Source organism: Carcharodon carcharias, chromosome 4 (genome assembly GCF_017639515.1).
Source record: "Carcharodon carcharias isolate sCarCar2 chromosome 4, sCarCar2.pri, whole genome shotgun sequence".
NCBI lineage: Eukaryota > Metazoa > Chordata > Chondrichthyes > Lamniformes > Lamnidae > Carcharodon > Carcharodon carcharias.
This window is the reverse complement of record NC_054470.1, coordinates 203187233-203211240: the sequence shown is the minus strand read 5'-3', so window position 1 is coordinate 203211240 and position 24008 is coordinate 203187233. Positions and strand designations below refer to the sequence as shown.

Below are 24008 nucleotides of genomic sequence, written 5' to 3'. Positions count from 1 at the left end.
GAGGTTACAGAGATAGGGAGGGGTGTAGGGGCTGGAGGACATTACAGAGATAGGGAGTGTTGTAGGGGCTGAAGGTGGTTACAAAGTAGGGAGGGGTGTATGTGCTGGAGGAGGTTACAGAGATAGGGAGGGGTGTAGGGTCTAGAGGAGGTTACAGAGATAGGGAGGTGTGTAGGGGCTAGAGGAGGTTACAGGGATAGGGAGGGTTTTAGGGACTGGAGGAGGTTACAGAGATAGGTAGGGGTGTACGGTCTAGAGGAGGTTACAGGGATAGGGAGGGGTGTAGGGGCTGGAGGAGGTTACAGAGATAGGGAGGGTTGTTGGGGCTTGAGGAGGTTACAGAGATAGGGAGGGGTGTAGGGGCTAGAGGAGGTTACAGAGATAGGGAGGGGTGTACGGGCTGAAGGAGGTTACAGATTAGGGAGGGGTGGAGGGTCTAGAGGAGGTTACAGAGATAGGGAGGGGTGGAAGATCTGGAGGTGCTTACAGAGATAGGGAGGAGTGTAGGAGCTGGAGGAGGTTACAGAGATAGGGAGGGGTGTACGGGCTGAAGGAGATTACAGATTAGGGAGGTGTGGAGGGTCTAGAGGAGGTTACAGAGATAGGGAGGGGTGGAATATCTGGAGGTGGTTACAGAGATAGGGAGGAGTGTAGGAGCTGGAGGAGGTCACAGAGTTAGGGAGGGGTGTAGGTGCTGGAGGTGGTTACAGAACTAGGGAGGGTTGTTGGGGCTAGAGGAGGTTACAGAGATAGGGAGTGGTGAGGGGCTAGAGATGGTTACAGAGATAGGGAGGTGTGTAGGGGCTGGAGGAGGTTACAGAGATAGGGATGGGTGTAGGGGCTGGAGGAGGTTAGAGATAGGGAGGGGTGTAGGGGCTGGAGGAGATTACAGAGATAGGGTGGGGTGTCGGGGCTGGAGGAGGTAACAGAGATAGGGAGGGGTGTAGGGGCTGGGGGACATTACAGAGATAGGGAGGGGTGTCGGGGCTGGAGGAGGTAACAGAGATAGGGAGGGGTGTAGGGGCTGGGGGACATTACAGAGATAGGGAGGGGTGTAGTGTCTGGAGGAGGTTACAGAGATAGGGAGGGGTGTAGTGGCTGGAGGAGGTTACAGAGATAGGGAGGGGTGTATGTGCTGGAGGAGGTTACAGAGATAGGGAGGGGTGAAGGGTTGGAGGAGGTTACAGAGATAGGGAGGGGTGTAGGGGCTGGAGGAGATTACAGAGATAGGGAGGGGTGTATGGGCTGGAGGATGTTACAGAGATAGGGAGGGTTGTAGGGGCTGGAGGAGGCTACAGAGATAGGGAGGGTGTAGGGGCTGGAGGAGGTTACAGAGATTGGGAGGGGTGTAGGGGCTGGAGGAGATTACAGAGATAGGGAGGGGTGTAGGGGCTGGAGGAGATTACAGACTTAGGGTTGTAGGGGCTGGAGGAGGGTTACAGAGATAGGGAGGGGTGTAGGGGCTGGAGGAGGGTTACAGAGATAGGGAGGGTTGTAGGGGCTGGAGGAGGGTTACAGAGATAGGGAGCGGTGTAGGGACTGGAGGAGGTTACAGAGATAGGGAGGGTTGTAGGGGCTGGAGGAGGTTACAGAGATAGGGAGGGTTGTAGGGGCTGGAGGAGGTTACAGAGATAGGGAGGGTTGTAGGGGCTGGAGGAGGTTACAGAGATAGGGAGGGTTGTAGGGGCTGGAGGAGGTCGCAGAGATAGAGAGGGGCATAGGGGCTGGAGGAGGTTACAGAGATAGGGAGGGGTGTAGGGACTGGAGGAGGTCGCAGAGATAGAGAGGGGTGTAGGGGCTGGAGGAGGTTACAGAGATAGGGAGGGGTGTAGGGTCTGGAGGAGGTTACAGAGATAGGGAGGGGTGTAGGGGCTGGAGGAGGTTACAGAGATAGGGAGGGTTGTATGGTCTGGAGGATGTTACAGAGTTAGGGAGGGGTGTAGGGGCTGGAGGAGGTTACAGAGATAGGGAGGGGTGTAGGGTTTGGAGGAGGTTACAGAGATAGGGAGGGGTGTAGGGGCTGGAGGAGGTTACAGAGATAGGGAGGGGTGTAGGGGCTGGAGGAGGTTACAGAGATAGGGAGGGGTGTAGGGTTTGGAGGAGGTTACAGAGATAGGGAGGGGTGTAGGGGCTGGAGGAGGTTACAGAGATAGGGAGGGGTGTAGGGGCTGGAGGAGGTTACAGAGATAGGGAGGGGTGTAGGGGCTGGAGGAGGTTACAGAGATAGGGATGGGTGTAGGGGCTGGAGGAGGTTACAGAGATAGGGATTGGTGTAGGGGCTGGAGGAGGGTTACAGAGATAGGGAGGGTTGTAGAGGCTGGAGGAGGGTTACAGAGATAGGGAGGGGTGTAGGTGCTGGAGGAGGGTTACAGAGATAGGGAGGGGTGTAGGGACTGGAGGAGGTTACAGAGATAGGGAGGGGTGTAGGGACTGGAGGAGGGTTACAGAGATAGGGAGGGGTGTAGGGACTGGAGGAGGTTACAGAGATAGGGAGGGGTGTAAGGGCTGGAGGAGGGTTACAGTGATAGGGAGGGTTGTAGGGGCTGGAGGAGGGTTACAGGGATAGGGAGGGGTGTAGGGACTGGAGGAGGTTACAGGGATAGGGAGGGGTGTGGGGTCTGGAGGATGTTACAGAGATAGGGATGGGTTTAGTGGCTGGAGGAGGTGACAGAGATAGGGAGGGATGTAGGGGCTGGAGGAGGTTACCGAGATAGGGAGTGTGTAGGGGCTGGAGGAGGTTACAGAGATAGGGAGGGGTGTAGGGGCTGGAGGAGGTTATCGAGATTGGGAGGGGTCATAGCCAGATTTGATGACAGGGATGAGAATATTAAATTCACTTGAAGCCATTAAAATCCACATGCACAGAGCCAGTGAGTGAATGTGTGTTTGTGTGCATTTGGACAAGGACAGAAGAGTTCAAGCTTTAGAGTTATTGCTTGTAGCAGAAATCACGTTAAATTTGAAGAAGGCATTTAATCAGCAGTGGAAGGAAAGTGAAGTCTGTTTCAGTGTAGATCTCAGTTACACGGAGCGATGCTCTGACTATCTCCCCCTGGTTTGCCTCTGCAATGCTACTCGAAACACAGCTACAGCAAAATCAATGTCCTGGCGCGAGATGCACATCGGAGGATTCATCCGGAATGTCTACAAATAAACAAGAGAAAGAGAGAGAGTGTCAAAGACTAGGTACAGCACTGAGTTAGATACAGAGTAAAGCTCCCTCTACACTGTCCCCATCAAACACTCCCAGGACAGGTACAGCACTGAGTTAGATACAAAGTAAATCTCCCTCTACACTGTCCCCATCAAACACTCCCAGGACAGGTACAGCACTGAGTTAGATACAAAGTAAATCTCCCTCTACACTGTCACCATCAAACACTTCCAGCACAGGTACAGCACAGGGTTAGATACAGAGTAAAGCTGCCTCTACACTGTCCACATCAAACACTCCCAGGACAGGTACAGCACGGGGTTAGATACAGAGTAAAGCTCCCTCTACACTGTCCCCATCAAACACTCCCAGGACAGGTACAGCACAGAGTTAGATACAGAGTAAAGCTCCCTCTACACTGTCCCCATCAAACACTCCCAGGACAGGTACAGCACGGGGTTAGATACAGAGTAAATCTCCCTCTACACCGTCCCCATCAAACACTTCCAGCACAGGTACAGCACAGGGTTAGATACAGAGTAAAGCTGCCTCTACACTGTCCACATCAAACACTCCAGGACAGGTACAGCACGGGGTTAGATACAGAGTAAAGCTCCCTCTACACTGTCCCCATCAAACACTCCCAGGACAGGTACAGCACGGGGTTAGATACAGAGTAAAGCTCCCTCTACACTGTCCCCATCAAACACTCTCAGGACTGGTACAGCACGGGGTTAGATACAGAGTAAAGCTCCCTCTACACTGTCCCCATCAAACACTTCCAGCACAGGTACAGCACAGGGTTAGATACAGAGTAATGCTCCCTCTACACTGTCCCCATCAAACACTTCCAGCACAGGTACAGCACAGGGTTAGATACAGAGTAATGCTCCCTCTACACTGTCCCCATCAAACACTCCCAGGACAGGTACAGCACGGGGTTAGATACAGAGTAAATCTCCCTCTACACTGTCCCCATCAAACACTCCCAGGACAGGTACAGCACGGGGTTAGATACAGAGTAAAGCAATAATGGTGTCCAAATCGGATGGTTTTGTGTGCTGTGCGTTTCAATTCATTACCTGACCATACATTCCGCCTATACCCAGGAGGAGTCCCATCTCTCTGCAATCCTCGAAAATCTGATTCATTTTTTGTGCAGGTAGTGGTTTCTGAGATGCCTGTGAATAGATAGAAAGATCATTGTGATAAATGAAGAGTTTACCCCCAAGATTCCCAGTCTGGGAGAGCGGGAAGGACAGGGAGTATGATTCACACTGTTGGCCACAGCGTCTGCTGGCTTCAAAGTCCATTCGATTGAGACTCTGGCTCCATATCCGACTGCAGGTTCTGCCCACCTCCCCCTCCCCTGATCCCCTGGGACCCCCTGCAGGATAACCCTCAGGCATCCGCACACAAACCCGGGATTGGTCAGAAAATCTCTCCAATCGTTTTAGTGAAATTAAAAATGCTTCTTGAATATGCAAAGGGAGAAAGGTGTTAAAGTTAAACGGCAAAATATGTCATTTCTAATAAGCTTGTGTTGAGGATGTAGTTAGAATATTAAAAAAGGGACTAAATTAAAACAGGCACCATGTGTGGTGAGACTGCAAGGCCGGGCAGGCTCTGAGGGTGACCGAGGCACAAAGTGTGAATACAGAAGGATCAGAGAGTGACAGGGAGGCATTGGCAAGAGCAGTAACCTCGGCACAGACACTGCCAGCACGTTTACACACCCTACTCGCTGAGGCAAGAACAGAATTCAGACACCAACTGCAGCCCTAATCCCCACTTCCTCTCCCAAATACAACCCCCACCCCAACCTTCACCCACACTCCCACTCCCCATCTCCCCGCTTTCACTGCCAGCTCCACTGGACCAGCTCAGTGGGTGGGGGTCCACACACCTTATCTTGTACCATCTCGACGCCGACCATCAGTCCCTTCCCTCGCACATCACCAACGATCTCAAACTCATCACGCAGATTCGCTAACTCGAGCAGTAAGTGTGTTCCGAGTGTTTCACAATTTGCCATCAAACCGTCTGCTTCGATCACCTTCCAAGAGGAAACACAGCATCAGCACCACAAACACCTTATTACAGCAAAGTCACTGCCGCAGGGTCAATGTCTGGCTTCACACGGCTGCATTGCACGTGGTTACACAGCGTGTGGGTACACTAAACACTTGCAATGCTTATGCTCACACTTTCACACTGCGCACATTCACACAGTTTGTGTCAGCCTCTCCTTCAATCTGAATTATTGCTTGTAGAGAATCTGACCTCGAGGACAGTGGATCCAATCACACAAGCCAGTGGGTTCCCTCCGAATGTGTTGAAGGTCATCGCCACAGACAATGAGGCAGCAATCTCTGAAAAGCAGAAATAGAAACAGAGTGAAGATTCCATTTTCCTCAAACTATCCCACCGAGTGTACACAACACCCAATCTCCCCAAACTATCCCACCGAGTGTACACAACACCCAATCTCCCCAAACTATCACACCGAGTGTACACAACACCCAATCTCCCCAAACTATCCCACCAAGTGTACACAACACCCAATCTCCCCAAACTATCACACCGAGTGTACACAACACCCAATCTCCCCAAACTATCCCACCAAGTGTACACAACACCCAATCTCCCCAAACTATTCCACCGAGTGTACACAACACCCAATCTCCCCAAACTATCCCACCGAGTGTACACAACACCCAATCTCCCCAAACTATCCCACCGAGTGTACAAAACACCCAATCACCCCAAAATATCCCACCGAGTGTACACAACACCCAATCTCCCCAAAATACCCCAGCGAGTGTACACAACATCCGATCTCCCCAAACTACCCCACCAAGTGTACACAACACCCAATCTCCCCAAACTACTCCACCGAGTGTGCACAACACCCAATCTCCCAAAACTACCCCACCGAGTGTACACAACATCCAACCTCCCCAAACTATTCCAACAAGTGTACACAACACCTAACCTCCGCAAACTATCCCACTGAGTGTACGCAACACCCAACCTCCCAAAACTATTCCACCGATTGTACGCAACACCCAATCTCCCCAAACTATTCGACCGAATGTACACCACACCCAATGTCCTCAAATTATCACAGCGATGGTACACAACACCCAATCTCCTCAAAATATCACATCGAGTGTACACAACACCCAATCTCCTCAAACTATCACATCGAGTGTACACAACACCAAATCTCCCCAAACTACCCCACCGCGTGTACACAACACCCAAACTCCTCAAACTAACACATCGAGTGTACACAACACCCAATCTCCTCAAACTATCACATCGAGTGTACACAACACCAAATCTCCCCAAACTGTCCCACCGAGTGTACACAACACCCAATCTCCTCAAACTATTCCACCGAGTGTACACAACACACAATCTCCCCAAACTAACACACCGAGTATACACCACACCCAATCTCCCCAAACTATCCCATTGAGTGTACACAACACCCAATCTCCCCAAACTAGCCCACCGAGTGTACACAACACCCACTCTCCCCAAACTATCCCACCGAGTGTAAACAACACCCAATCTCCTCAAATAACGCCACCGAGTGTACACAACACCCAATCTCACCAAACTACCTCACCGAGTGTACACAACACCCAATGTCCCCAAACTACGCCACCGAGTGTACACAGCAACCAACATCCGCAAACTATTCCACCGAGTGTACACAACACCCAACCTCCCCAAACTATTCCACCAAGTGTACACAACACCCAACCTCCCCAAACTATTCCACCGAGTGTACACAAAACCCAACCTCCCCAAACTATCCCACTGAGTGTACGCAACACCCAACCTCCCCAAACTATCCCACTGAGTGTACACAACACCCAATCTCCACAACTAATTCCACCAAGTGTACACAACACCCAATCTCCACAACCTATTCCACCGAGTGTACACAACACCCAATCTCCCAAAACTATCACACCGAGTGTACACAACAATCACTTTCCCCAAACTGTCCCACCGAGTGTACACAACACCCAATCTCCTCAAACAATCCCACCGAGTGTACACAACACCCAATCTACCCAAACTATCACACCGAGTGTACACAACACCCAATCTCCCCAAACTACGCCACCGAGTGTACACAACACCCAATCTCCCAAAACTATCACACCGAGTGTACACAACAATCACTTTCCCCAAACTGTCCCACCGAGTGTACACAACACCCAATCTCCTCAAACAATCCCACCGAGTGTACACAACACCCAATCTACCCAAACTATCACACCGAAAGTACACAACACCCAATCTCCCCAAACTACGCCACCGAGTGTACACAACACCCAACCTCCCTAAACTATTCCACCAAGTGCACACAACACCCAACCTCCCCAAACGATTCCACCGAGTGTACACAACACCCAAACTATCACATTGAGTGAACACAATACCCAAACTCCCCAAACTACCCCAACGAGTGTACACAACACCCAACCTCCCCAAACTATTCCACCGAGTGTACACAACACCCAACCTCCCCAAACTATACCACTAAGTGTACGCAAAACCCAACCACACCAAGCTACCTCACCGAGTGTACACAACACCCAACATCCCCAAACTATCCCACTGAGTGCACACAACACCCAACCTCCCCAGACTATTCCACCGAGTGTACACAACACCCAACCTCCCCAAACTATCCCACTGAGTGTACGCAACACCCAACCTCCCCAAACTATCCCACTGAGTGTACGCAACACCCAACCTCCCCAAACTATTCCACCGAGTGTACACAACACCCAATCTCCCCAAACTGTCCCACCGAGTGTACACAACACCCAATCTCCACAAACTATTCCACCGAGTGTACACAACACCCAATCTCCCAAAATTATCACACCGAGTGTACACAACAACCACTTTCCCCAAACTATCCCACCGAGTGTACACAACACCCAATCTCCTCAAACTATGCCACCGAGTGTACACAACACCTAATCTCCTCTAACTATCACACCGAGTGTACACAACACACAATCTCCTCAAACTATCCCACCGAGTGTACACATCACCCAATCTCCTCAAACTCTCCCACGGAGTGTACACAACACTCAATCTCCCCAAACTATCCCACCGAGTGCACACAACACCCAGTATCCTCAACTATCCCACCGAGTGTACACAACACCCAATCTCTCAAACTATCCCACCGAGTGTACACAACACCAAATCTCCCCCAAACTATCCCACCGAGTGTACACACCACCCAGTCTCCTCAACTACCGCACCGAGTGTACACATCACCCAATCTCCCCAAACTGTCACACTGAGTGTACACAACACCCAATCTCCCCAAACTACCCCAACGAGATTACACAACACCCAACCTCCCCAAACTATTCCACCAAGTGTACACAACACCCAACCTCCCCAAACTATTCCACCGAGTGTACACAACACCCAATCTCCCCAAACTATCAAACCGAGTGTACACAACACCCAAACTCCCCAAACTACCCCACCGAGCGTACACAACACCCAACCTCCCCAAACTATTCCACCGAGTGTACACATCACCCAATCTCCTCAAATTCTCCCACGGAGTGTACACAACACCCAATCTCCCCAAACTATCCCACCGAGTGCACACAGCACACAGTCTCCTCAACTATTCCAACGAGTGTACACAACACCCAAACACCTCAAACAATCCCACTGAGTGTACACAACACCCAATCTCCCAAAACTATCACATCGAGTGTACACAACACCCAATCTCCCCAAACTACGCCACCGAGTGTACACAACACCCAACCTCCCCAAACGATTCCACCGAGTGTACACAACACCCAAACTATCACATTGAGTGAACACAATACCCAAACTCCCCAAACTACCCCACCGAGTGTACACAACACCCAATCTACTCAAAATATCACATCGAGTGTACACAACACCCAATCTCCTCAAACTATCACATCGAGTGTACACAACACCAAATCTCCCCAAACTACCCCACCGCGTGTACACAACACCCAAACTCCTCAAACTAACACATCGAGTGTACACAACCCCCAATCTCCTCAAACTATCACATCGAGTGTACACAACACCAAATCTCCCCAAACTGTCCCACCGAGTGTACACAACACCCAATCTCCTCAAACTATTCCACCGAGTGTACACACACACAATCTCCCCAAACTAACACACCGAGTATACACCACACCCAATCTCCCCAAACTATCCCATTGAGTGTACACAACACCCAATCTCCCCAAACTAGCCCACCGAGTGTACACAACACCCACTCTCCCCAAACTATCCCACCGAGTGTAAACAACACCCAATCTCCTCAAATAACGCCACCGAGTGTACACAACACCCAATCTCACCAAACTACCTCACCGAGTGTACACAACACCCAATGTCCCCAAACTACGCCACCGAGTGTACACAGCACCCAACATCCGCAAACTATTCCACCGAGTGTACACAACACCCAACCTCCCCAAACTATTCCACCAAGTGTACACAACACCCAACCTCCCCAAACTATTCCACCGAGTGTACACAAAACCCAACCTCCCCAAACTATCCCACTGAGTGTACACAACACCCAACCTCCCCAAACTATCCCACTGAGTGTACACAACACCCAATCTCCACAACCAAGTCCCACCGAGTGTACACAACACCCAATCTCCACAACCTATTCCACCGAGTGTACACAACACCCAATCTCCCAAAACTATCACACCGAGTGTACACAACAATCACTTTCCCCAAACTGTCCCACCGAGTGTACACAACACCCAATCTCCTCAAACAATCCCACCGAGTGTACACAACACCCAATCTACCCAAACTATCACACCGAGTGTACACAACACCCAATCTCCCCAAACTACGCCACCGAGTGTACACAACACCCAATCTCCCAAAACTATCACACCGAGTGTACACAACAATCACTTTCCCCAAACTGTCCCACCGAGTGTACACAACACCCAATCTCCTCAAACAATCCCACCGAGTGTACACAACACCCAATCTACCCAAACTATCACACCGAAAGTACACAACACCCAATCTCCCCAAACTACGCCACCGAGTGTACACAACACCCAACCTCCCTAAACTATTCCACCAAGTGCACACAACACCCAACCTCCCCAAACGATTCCACCGAGTGTACACAACACCCAAACTATCACATTGAGTGAACACAATACCCAAACTCCCCAAACTACCCCAACGAGTGTACACAACACCCAACCTCCCCAAACTATTCCACCGAGTGTACACAACACCCAACCTCCCCAAACTATACCACTAAGTGTACGCAAAACCCAACCACACCAAGCTACCTCACCGAGTGTACACAACCATCTCCCAACCCAGGTCACCCAAACTATCTTCCCACTGAGTGCACGCAACACCCAACCTCCCCAAACTATTCCACCAAGTGTACACAACACCCAACCTCCCCAGACTATTCCACCGAGTGTACACAACACCCAACCTCCCCAAACTATCCCACTGAGTGTACGCAACACCCAACCTCCCCAAACTATCCCACTGAGTGTACGCAACACCCAACCTCCCCAAACTATTCCACCGAGTGTACACAACACCCAATCTCCCCAAACTGTCCCACCGAGTGTACACAACACCCAATCTCCACAAACTATTCCACCGAGTGTACACAACACCCAATCTCCCAAAATTATCACACCGAGTGTACACAACAACCACTTTCCCCAAACTATCCCACCGAGTGTACGCAACACCCAATCTCCTCAAACTATGCCACCGAGTGTACACAACACCTAATCTCCTCTAACTATCACACCGAGTGTACACAACACACAATCTCCTCAAACTATCCCACCGAGTGTACACATCACCCAATCTCCTCAAACTCTCCCACGGAGTGTACACAACACACAATCTCCCCAAACTATCCCACCGAGTGCACACAACACCCAGTATCCTCAACTATCCCACCGAGTGTACACAACACCCAATCTCCTCAAACTATCCCACCGAGTGTACACAACACCAAATCTCCCCCAAACTATCCCAACGAGTGTACACACCACCCAGTCTCCTCAACTACCGCACCGAGTGTACACATCACCCAATCTCCCCAAACTGTCACACTGAGTGTACACAACACCCAATCTCCCCAAACTACCCCAACGAGAGTACACAACACCCAACCTCCCCAAACTATTCCACCAAGTGTACACAACACCCAACCTCCCCAAACTATTCCACCGAGTGTACACAACACCCAATCTCCCCAAACTATCAAACCGAGTGTACACAACACCCAAACTCCCCAAACTACCCCACCGAGAGTACACAACACCCAACCTCCCCAAACTATTCCACCGAGTGTACACATCACCCAATCTCCTCAAATTCTCCCACGGAGTGTACACAACACCCAATCTCCCCAAACTATCCCACCGAGTGCACACAGCACACAGTCTCCTCAACTATTCCAACGAGTGTACACAACACCCAAACACCTCAAACAATCCCACTGAGTGTACACAACACCCAATCTCCCAAAACTATCACACCGAGTGTACACAACACCCAATCTCCCCAAACTACGCCACCGAGTGTACACAACACCCAACCTCCCCAAACGATTCCACCGAGTGTACACAACACCCAAACTATCACATTGAGTGAACACAATACCCAAACTCCCCAAACTACCCCACCGAGTGTACACAACACCCAACCTCCCCAAACTATTCCACCGAGTGTACACAACACCCAACCTCCCCAAACTATCCCACTAAGTGTACGCAAAACCCAACCACCCCAAGCTACCTCACCGTGTGTACACAACACCCAATCTCCCCAAACTAACCCACCAAGTGTACACAACACCCAACATCCCCAAACTATCCCACTGAGTGCACGCAACACCCAACCTCCCCAAACTACCCCACCGAGTATACACAACACCCAATCTCCCCAAACAACCCCACCGAGTGTACACAACACCCAACCTCCCCAAACTATTCCACCGAGTGTACACAAAATCCAATCTCCCCAAACTGTCCCACCGAGTGTACACAACACCCAATCTCCACAAACTATTCCACCGAGTGTACACAACACCCAATCTCCTCAAACGATCCCATCGAGTGTACACAACAACGAATCTCCCCCAAACTATCCCACCGAATGTACACACCACGCAGTCTCCTCAACTACCGCACCGAGTGTACACATCACCCAATCTCCTCAAACTACCCCACTGAGTGTACACAACACCCAATGTCCCCAAACTACGCCACCGAGTGTACACAACACCCAAACCTCCCAAACTATTCCACCAGGTGTACACAACACCCAACCTCCCAAAACTATCCCACTGAGTGTACGCAACACCCAATCTCCCCAAACTGTCCCACCGAGTGTACACAACACCCAATCTCCACAAACTATTCCACCGAGTGTACACCACACCCAATCTCCCAAAACTATCACACCGACTATACACCACTCCCAATCACCCAAAACTATCCCACCGAGTGTACACAACAACCACTTTCCCCAAACTATCCCACCGAGTGTACACAACACCCAATCTCCTCTAAATATCCCAACAAGTGTACACAACACACAATCTCCTCAAACTATCCCACCAAGTGTACACATCACCCAATCTCCTCAAACTCTCCCACGGAGTGTACACAACACACAATCTCCCCAAACTATCCCACCGAGTGTACACAACACCCAGTCTCCTCAACTATCCCACCGAGTGTACACAACACACAATCTCCCCAAACTATCCCACCGAGTGCACACAACACCCAGTATCCTCAACTATCCCACCGAGTGTACACAACACCCAATCTCCTCAAACTATCCCACCGAGTGTACACAACACCAAATCTCCCCCAAACTATCCCAACGAGTGTACACACCACCCAGTCTCCTCAACTACCGCACCGAGTGTACACATCACCCAATCTCCCCAAACTGTCACACTGAGTGTACACAACACCCAATCTCCCCAAACTACCCCAACGAGAGTACACAACACCCAACCTCCCCAAACTATTCCACCAAGTGTACACAACACCCAACCTCCCCAAACTATTCCACCGAGTGTACACAACACCCAATCTCCCCAAACTATCAAACCGAGTGTACACAACACCCAAACTCCCCAAACTACCCCACCGAGAGTACACAACACCCAACCTCCCCAAACTATTCCACCGAGTGTACACATCACCCAATCTCCTCAAATTCTCCCGCGGAGTGTACACAACACCCAATCTCCCCAAACTATCCCACCGAGTGCACACAGCACACAGTCTCCTCAACTATTCCAACGAGTGTACACAACACCCAAACACCTCAAACAATCCCACTGAGTGTACACAACACCCAATCTCCCAAAACTATCACACCGAGTGTACACAACACCCAATCTCCCCAAACTACGCCACCGAGTGTACACAACACCCAACCTCCCCAAACGATTCCACCGAGTGTACACAACACCCAAACTATCACATTGAGTGAACACAATACCCAAACTCCCCAAACTACCCCACCGAGTGTACACAACACCCAACCTCCCCAAACTAGTCCACCGAGTGTACACAACACCCAACCTCCCCAAACTATCCCACTAAGTGTACGCAAAACCCAACCACCCCAAGCTACCTCACCGTGTGTACACAACACCCAATCTCCCCAAACTAACCCACCAAGTGTACACAACACCCAACATCCCCAAACTATCCCACTGAGTGCACGCAACACCCAACCTCCCCAAACTACCCCACCGAGTATACACAACACCCAATCTCCCCAAACTACCCCACCGAGTGTACACAACACCCAACCTCCCCAAACTATTCCACCGAGTGTACACAACATCCAATCTCCCCAAACTGTCCCACCGAGTGTACACAACACCCAATCTCCACAAACTATTCCACCGAGTGTACACAACACCCAATCTCCCCAAACTGTCCCAACGAGTGTACACAACACCCAATCTCCTCAAACTATTCCACCGAGTGTACTCAACACGCAATCTCCCCAAACTACCACACCGAGTATACACCACACCCAATCTCCCCTAACTATCCCACTGAGTGTACACAACACCCAATCTCCCCAAACTATCCCACCGAGTGTACACAACACCCACTCTCCCCAAACTATCCCACCGAGTGTAAAGAACACCCAATCTCCTCAAACTACGCCACCGAGTGTACAAAACACCCAATCTCACCAAACTACCCCACCGAGTGTACACAACACCCAATGTCCCTAAACTACCCCACCAAGTGTACACAACACCCAATCTCCTCAAACGATCCCATCGAGTGTACACAACAACGAATCTCCCCCAAACTATCCCACCGAATGTACACACCACGCAGTCTCCTCAACTACCGCACCGAGTGTACACATCACCCAATCTCCTCAAACTACCCCACTGAGTGTACACAACACCCAATGTCCCCAAACTACGCCACCGAGTGTACACAACACCCAAACTCCCCAAACTATTCCACCAAGTGTACACAACACCCAACCTCCCAAAACTATCCCACTGAGTGTACGCAACACCCAATCTCCCCAAACTGTCCCACCGAGTGTACACAACACCCAATCTCCACAAACTATTCCACCGAGTGTACACCACACCCAATCTCCCAAAACTATCACACCGACTATACACCACTCCCAATCACCCAAAACTATCCCACCGAGTGTACACAACAACCACTTTCCCCAAACTATCCCACCGAGTGTACACAACACCCAATCTCCTCAAACTACGCCACCGAGTGTACACAACACCCAATCTCCTCTAAATATCCCAACAAGTGTACACAACACACAATCTCCTCAAACTATCCCACCAAGTGTACACATCACCCAATCTCCTCAAACTCTCCCACGGAGTGTACACAACACACAATCTCCCCAAACTATCCCACCGAGTGTACACAACACCCAGTCTCCTCAACTATCCCACCGAGTGTACACAACACCCAATCTCCTCAAATTCTCCCACGGAGTGTACACAACACCCAATCTCACCAAACTACCCCACCGAGTGTACACAACACCCAATGTCCCTAAACTACCCCACCGAGTGTACACAACACCCAATCTCCTCAAACGATCCCATCGAGTGTACACAACACCGAATCTCCCCCAAACTATCCCACCGAATGTACACACCACGCAGTCTCCTCAACTACCGCACCGAGTGTACACATCACCCAATCTCCTCAAACTACCCCACTGAGTGTACACAACACCCAATGTCCCCAAACTACGCCACCGAGTGTACACAACACCCAAACTCCGCAAACTATTCCACCAAGTGTACACAACACCCAATCTCCCCAAACTACCCCACTGATTGTACACAACACCAAATCTCCCCAAACTACCCCACCGAGTGCACACAACACCCAATCTCCTCAAGCTATAACATCGAGTGTACACAACACCCAATCACCTCAAACTATTCCACCGAGTGTACACAACACGCAATCTCCCCAAACTATCACACCGAGTATACACAACACCCAATCTCCCCAAACTATCCCACTGAGTGTACACAACACCCAATCTCCCCAACTAACCCACCGAGTTTACACAACACCCACTCTCCCCAAACTATCCCAGCGAGTGTACACAACAAAAAATCTCCTCAAACTACGCCATCGAGTGTACACAACACCCAATCTCACCAAACAACCCCACCGAGTGTACACAACACCCAATGTCCCCAAACTACCCCACCGAGTGTACACAACACCCAACCTCCGCAAACTATTCCGCCAAGTGTACACAACACCCAACCTCCCCAAACTATTCCACCGAGGGTACACAACACCCAACCTCCCCAAACTGTCCCACCGAGTGTACACAACACCCAATCTCCCCAAACTGTCACACTGAGTGTACACAACACCCAATCTCCCCAAACTAACCCAACGAGAGTACACAACACCCAACCTCCCCAAACTATTCCACCAAGTGTACACAACACCCAACCTCCCCAAACTATTCCACCGAGTGTACACAACACCCAATCTCCCCAAACTATCAAACCGAGTGTACACAACACGCAAACTCCCCAAACTACCCCACCGAGAGTACACAACACACAACCTCCCCAAACTATTCCACCGAGTGTACACATCACCCAATCTCCTCAAATTCTCCCACGGAGTGTACACAACACCCAATCTCCCCAAACTGTCCCACCGAGTGCACACAGCACACAGACTCCTCAACTATTCCAACGAGTGTACACAACACCCAAACACCTCAAACAATCCCACCGCGTGTACACAACACCCAATCTCCCAAAACTATCACACCGAGTGTACACAACACCCAATCTCCCCAAACTACGCCACCGAGTGTACACAACACCCAACCTCCCTAAACTATTCCACCAAGTGCACACAACACCCAACCTCCCCAAACGATTCCACCGAGTGTACACAACACCCAAACTATCACATTGAGTGAACACAATACCCAAACTCCCAAACTACCCCACCGAGTGTACACAACACCCAACCTCCTCAAACTATTCCACCGAGTGTACACAACACCCAACCTCCCAAACTATCCCACTAAGTGTACGCAAAACCCAACCACCCCAAGCTACCTCACCGTGTGTACACAACACCCAATCTCCCCAAACTAACCCACCAAGTGTACACAACACCCAACGTCCCCAAACTATCCCACTAAGTGCACGCAACATCCAATCTCCCCAAACTGTCCCACCGAGTGTACACAACACCCAATCTCCACAAACTATTCCACCGAGTGTACACAACATCCAATCTCCCCAAACTGTCCCAACGAGTGTACACAACACCCAATCTCCTCAAACTATTCCACCGAGTGTACACAACACGCAATCTCCCCAAACTATCACACCGAGTATACACCACACCCAATCTCCCCTAACTATCCCACTGAGTGTACACAACACCCAATCTCCCCAAACTATCCCACCGAGTGTACACAACACCCACTCTCCCCAAACTATCCCACCGAGTGTAAAGAACACCCAATCTCCTCAAACTATGCCACCGAGTGTACACAACACCCAATCTCACCAAACTACCCCACCGAGTGTACACAACACCCAATGTCCCTAAACTACCCACCGAGTGTACACAACACCCAATCTCCTCAAACGATCCCATCGAGTGTACACAACATCGAATCTCCCCCAAACTATCCCACCGAATGTACACACCACGCAGTCTCCTCAACTACCGCACCGAGCGTACACAACACACAATCTCACCAAACTACCCCACCCAGTGTACACAACACCAAATATCCCCAAACTACGCCACCGAGTGTACACAACACCCAACCTCCCCAAACTATCCCACTGAGTGTACGCAACACCCAACCTCCCCAAACTATCCCACTGAGTGTACGCAGCACCCAACCTCCCCAAACTATTCCACCGAGTGTACACAACACACAATCTCCCCAAACTGTCCCACCGAGTGTACACAACACCCAATCTCCACAAACTATTCCACCGAGTGTACACAACACCCAATCTCCCAAAACTATCACACCGAGTATGCACCACTCCCAATCTCCCAAAACAATCCCAGCGAGTGCACACAACAACCACTTTCCCCAAACTATCCCACCGAGTGTACACACCACCCAGTCTCCTCAACTACCGCACCGAGTGTACACATCACCCAATCTCCCCAAACAGTCACACTGAGTGTACACAACACCCAATCTCCCCAAACTACCCCAACGAGAGTACACAACACCCAACCTCCACAAACTATTCCACCAAGTGTACACAACACCCAACCTCCCCAAACTATTCCACCGAGTGTACACAACACCCAATCTCCCCAAACTATCAAACCGAGTGTACACAACACGCAAACTCCCCAAACTACCCCACCGAGAGTACACAACACACAACCTCCCCAAACTATTCCACCGAGTGTACACATCACCCAATCTCCTCAAATTCTCCCACGGAGTGTACACAACACCCAATCTCCCCAAACTGTCCCACCGAGTGCACACAGCACACAGTCTCCTCAACTATTCCAACGAGTGTACACAACACCCAAACACCTCAAACAATCCCACCGCGTGTACACAACACCCAATCTCCCAAAACTATCACACCGAGTGTACACAACACCCAATCTCCCCAAACTACGCCACCGAGTGTACACAACACCCAACCTCCCTAAACTATTCCACCAAGTGCACACAACACCCAACCTCCCCAAACGATTCCACCGAGTGTACACAACACCCAAACTATCACATTGAGTGAACACAATACCCAAACTCCCCAAACTACCCCACCGAGTGTACACAACACCCAACCTCCTCAAACTATTCCACCGAGTGTACACAACACCCAACCTCCCCAAACTATCCCACTAAGTGTACGCAAAACCCAACCACCCCAAGCTACCTCACCGTGTGTACACAACACCCAATCTCCCCAAACTAACCCACCAAGTGTACACAACACCCAACGTCCCCAAACTATCCCACTAAGTGCACGCAACATCCAATCTCCCCAAACTGTCCCACCGAGTGTACACAACACCCAATCTCCACAAACTATTCCACCGAGTGTACACAACATCCAATCTCCCCAAACTGTCCCAACGAGTGTACACACCACCCAATCTCCTCAAACTATTCCACCGAGTGTACACAACACGCAATCTCCCCAAACTATCACACCGAGTATACACCACACCCAATCTCCCCTAACTATCCCACTGAGTGTACACAACACCCAATCTCCCCAAACTATCCCACCGAGTGTACACAACACCCACTCTCCCCAAACTATCCCACCGAGTGTAAAGAACACCCAATCTCCTCAAACTATGCCACCGAGTGTACACAACACCCAATCTCACCAAACTACCCCACCGAGTGTACACAACACCCAATGTCCCTAAACTACCCCACCGAGTGTACACAACACCCAATCTCCTCAAACGATCCCATCGAGTGTACACAACATCGAATCTCCCCCAAACTATCCCACCGAATGTACACACCACGCAGTCTCCTCAACTACCGCACCGAGTGTACACATCACCCAATCTCCTCAAACTACCCCACTGAGTGTGCACAACACCCAATGTCCCCAAACTATGCCACCGAGTGTACACAACACCCAAACTCTGCAAACTATTCCACCAAGTGTACACAACACCCAACCTCCCCAAACTTTTCCACCGAGTGTACACAACACCCAACCTCCCCAAACTGTCCCACCGAGTGTACACAACACCCAATCTCCCCAAACTGTCCCACCGAGTGTACACAACACCCAATCTCCACAAACTATTCCACCGAGTGTACACAACACCCAATCTCCCAAAACTATCACACCGAGTATACACCACTCCCAATCTCCCAAAACTATCCCACCGATTGCACACAACAACCACGTTCCCCAAACTATCCCACCGAGTGTACACAACACCCAATCTCCTCAAACTATCCCACCGAGTGTACACAATACCGAATCTCCCCCAAACTATCCCAACGAGTGTACACACCACCCAGTCTCCTCAACTACCGCACCAAGTGTACACAACACCCAATCTCCCCAAATTGTCACACTGAGTGTACACAACACCCAATCTCCCCAAACTACCCAAACGAGAGTACACAACACCCAACCTCCCCAAACCATTCCACCGAGTGTACACAACACCCAATCTCCCCAAACTATCAAACCGAGTGTACACAACACCCAAACTCCCCAAACTACCCCACCGAGAGTACACAACACCCAACCTACCCAAACTATTCCACCGAGTGTACACATCACCCAATCTCCTCAAATTCTCCCACGGAGTGTACACAACACCCAATCTCCCCAAACTATCCCACCGAGTGCACACAGCACACAGTCTCCTCAATTTTTCCAACGAGTGTACACAACACCCAAACTCCTCAAACAATCCCACCGAGTGTACTCAACACACAGTCTCCACAACTATCCCACCGAGTGTACACAACACCCAATCTCCCCAAACTATCACACCGAGTGTACACAACACCCAATCTCCCCAAACTACCCCACCAAGTGTACACAACACCCAACCTCCCCAAACTATTCCACCAAGTTCAAACAACACCCAACCTCCCCAAACAATTCCACCGAGTGTACACAACACCCAAACTATCACATCGAATGAACACAATACCCAATCTCCCCAAACTACCCCACCGAGTGTACACAACACCCAACCTCCCCAAACTATTCTACCAAATGCACAAAACAGCCAACCTCCCCAAACTATTCCACCGAGTGTACACAACACCCAACCTCCCCAAACTATCCCACTAAGTGTACGCAAAACCCAACCACCCCAAGCTACCTCACCGAGTGTACACAACACCCAATCTCCCCAAACTAACCCACCGAGTGTACACAACACCCAACATCCCCAAACTATCCCACTGAGTGCACGCAACACCCAACCTCCCCAAACTACCCCACCGAGTGTACACAACACCCAATCTACCCAAACTACCCCACCAAGGGTACACAACACCCAACCTCCCCAAACTATTCCACCGAGTGTACACAACACCCAATCTCCCCAAACTGTCCCACCGAGTGTACACTACAACCAATCTCCAAAAACTATTCCACCGAGTGTACACAACACCCAATCTCCCCAAAGTATCACACCGAGTATACACCACACCCAATCTCCCCAAACTATCCCACCGAGTGTACACAACAACCATTCTCCCCAAACTAACCCACCGAGTGTACACAACACCCAATCTCCTCAAACTATGCCACCGAGTGTACACAACATACAATCTCCTCAAACTATCCCACCGAGTGTACACATCACCCAATCTCCTCAAACTGTCCCACGGAGTGTACACAACACACAATCTCCCCAAACAATCCCACCGAGTGTACACAACACCCTGTCTCCTCAACTATCCAACCGAGTGTACACAACACCCAATCTTCTCAAACTATCCTACCGAGTGCACACAACACTGAATCTCCCCCAAACTATCCCACCGAGTGTACACACCACCCAGTCTCCTCAACTATCGCACCGAGTGTACACAACACCCAATATCCCCAAACTATCACACTGAGTGTACACAACAACCAATCTCCCCAAACTACCCCACCGAGATTACACAACACCAAACCTTCCCAAACTATTCCACCAAGTGTACACGAAACCCAACCTCCCCAAACTATTCCACCGAGTGTACACAACACCCAATCTCCCCAAACTATCAAACCGAGTGTACACAACACCCAAACTCCCCAAACTACCCCACCGAGTGTACACAACACCCAACCTCCCCAAACTATTTCACCGAGTGTACACATCACCCAATCTCCTCAAATTCTCCCACGGAGTGTACACAACACCCAATCTCCCCTAACTATCCCAACGAGTGTACACAACACACAGTCTCCTCAAATTCACAACGAGTGTACACAACACCCAAACACCTCAAACAATCCAACCGAGTGTACACAACACCCAATCTCCTCAACAATCCCACAGAGTGTACACAACACCCAGTCACCCCAAACTAACCCACCGAGTTGACACAACACCCAATCTCCCCAAACTATCCCACTGAGTGCACGCAACACCCAACCTCCCCAAACTACCACACCGAGTGTACACAACACCCAATCTTCCCAAACTACCCCACCGAGTGTACACAACACCCAATCTCCCCAAACTGTCCCACCGAGTGTACACAACACCCACTCTCCCCAAACTATCCCACCGAGTGTAAAGAACACCCAATCTCCTCAAACTACGCCACCGAGTGTACACAACACCCAATTCCAAAAACTATTCCTCCGCGTGTACACAACACCCAATCTCCCCAAACTGTCCCAATGAGTGTGCACAACACCCAATCTCCTCAAACTATTCCACCAAGTGTACACAACACGCAATCTCCCCAAACTATCACACCGAGTATACACCACACCCAATCTCCCCAAACTATCCCACTGAGTGTACACAACACCCAATCTCCCCAACTAACCCACCGAGTGTACACAACACCCACTCTCCCCAAACTATCCCACCGAGTGTACACAACACCCAATCTCCTCAAACTACACCACCGAGTGTGCACAACACCCAATCTCACCAAACTACCCCACCGAGTGTACACAACACCCAATGTCCCCAAACTACCCCACCGAGTTTACACAACACCCAACCACCGCAAACTATTCCACCAAGTGTACACAACACCCAACCTCCCCAAACTATTCCACCGAGTGTACACAACACCCAATCTCCCCAAACTGTCCCACCGAGTGTACACAACACCCAATCTCCACAAACTATTCCACCGAGTGCACACAACACCCAATCTCCCCAAACTACCCCAACGAGAGTACACAACACCCAGCCTCCCCAAACGAGTCCACTGAGTGTACAGAACACCCAAACTATCACATCGAGTGTACACAACACCCAATCTCACCAAACTAACCCACCGAGTGTACACAACACCCAACATCCCCAAACTATCCCACTGAGTTCACGCCACACCCAACCTCCCCAAACTACCCAACCGAGTGTACACAGCACCCAATCTCCCCAAACTACCCCACCGAGTGTACACAACACCCAAACTCCCCAAACTATTCCACCGAATGTACACAACACCCAATCTCCCCAAACTGTCCCACCGAGTGTACACAACACCCAATCTCCACAAACTATTCCACCGAGTGTACACAACACCCAATCTCCCCAAACTGTCCCAACGAGTGTACACAACACCCAATCTCCTCAAACTATTCCACCGAGTGTACACAACACGCAATCTCCCCAAACTATCACACCGAGTATACACCACACCCAATCTCCCCAAACTATCCCACTGATTGTACACAACACCCAATCTCCCCAAACTATCCCACCGAGTGTACACAACACCCACTCTCCCCAAACTATCCCACCGAGTGTAAAGAACACCCAATCTCCTCAAACTACGCCACCAAGTGTACACAACACCAAATCTCACCAAACTACCCCACCGAGTGTATACAACACCCAATGTACCCAAACTACCCCACCGAGTGTACACAACACCCAATTTCCTCAAACAATCCCACCGAGTGTACACAACACCGAATCACCCCCAAACTATCCCACCGAGTGTACACACCACCCAGTCTCCTAAACTACCGCTCCGAGTGTACACATCACCCAATCTCCCCAAACTGTCACACTGAGTGTACACAACACCCAATCTCCCCAAACTACCCCAACGAGAGTACACAACAGCCAGCCTCCCCAAACTATTCCACCGAGTGTACACAACAACCAATCTCCCCAAACTATTCCACCAAGTGCACTCAACACCCAACCTCCCCAAACGATTCCACTGAGTGTACACAACACCCAAACTATCACATCGAGTGTACACAACACCCAATCTCGCCAAACTAACCCACCGAGTGTGCACAACACCCAACATCCCCAAATTATCCCACTGAGTGCACGCAACACCCAACCTCCCCAAACTACCCCACCAAGTGTACACAGCACCCAATCTCCCCAAACTACCCCACCGAGTGTACACAACACCCAACCTCCCCAAACTATTCCACCGAGTGTACACAACACCCAATCTCCCCAAACTGTCCCACCGAGTGTACACAACACCCAATCTCCACAAACTATTCCACCGAGTATACACAACACCCAATCTCCCCAAACTGTCCCAACGA

The 24008-nt window shown here is 50.4% G+C and overlaps 1 protein-coding gene across 1 annotated transcript in view; it reads right to left on the bottom strand.

Annotated features, from left to right (window-relative positions):
• Positions 1–3042: 3042 nt before the first annotated feature.
• The window catches only part of LOC121276838 (alanine--glyoxylate aminotransferase 2, mitochondrial-like), a 47253-nt gene continuing 26287 nt past the window's right edge, over positions 3043–24008 (bottom strand). Inside the window, exons 5-8 of the mRNA XM_041185382.1 lie at positions 5438–5526; positions 5061–5210; positions 4237–4335; positions 3043–3144 (exon numbers count right to left, since the gene is read on the bottom strand). Of these exons, the coding sequence (XP_041041316.1) occupies positions 3043–3144; positions 4237–4335; positions 5061–5210; positions 5438–5526 (440 nt within the window). The remainder of the gene's footprint in view (positions 3145–4236; positions 4336–5060; positions 5211–5437; positions 5527–24008) is intronic.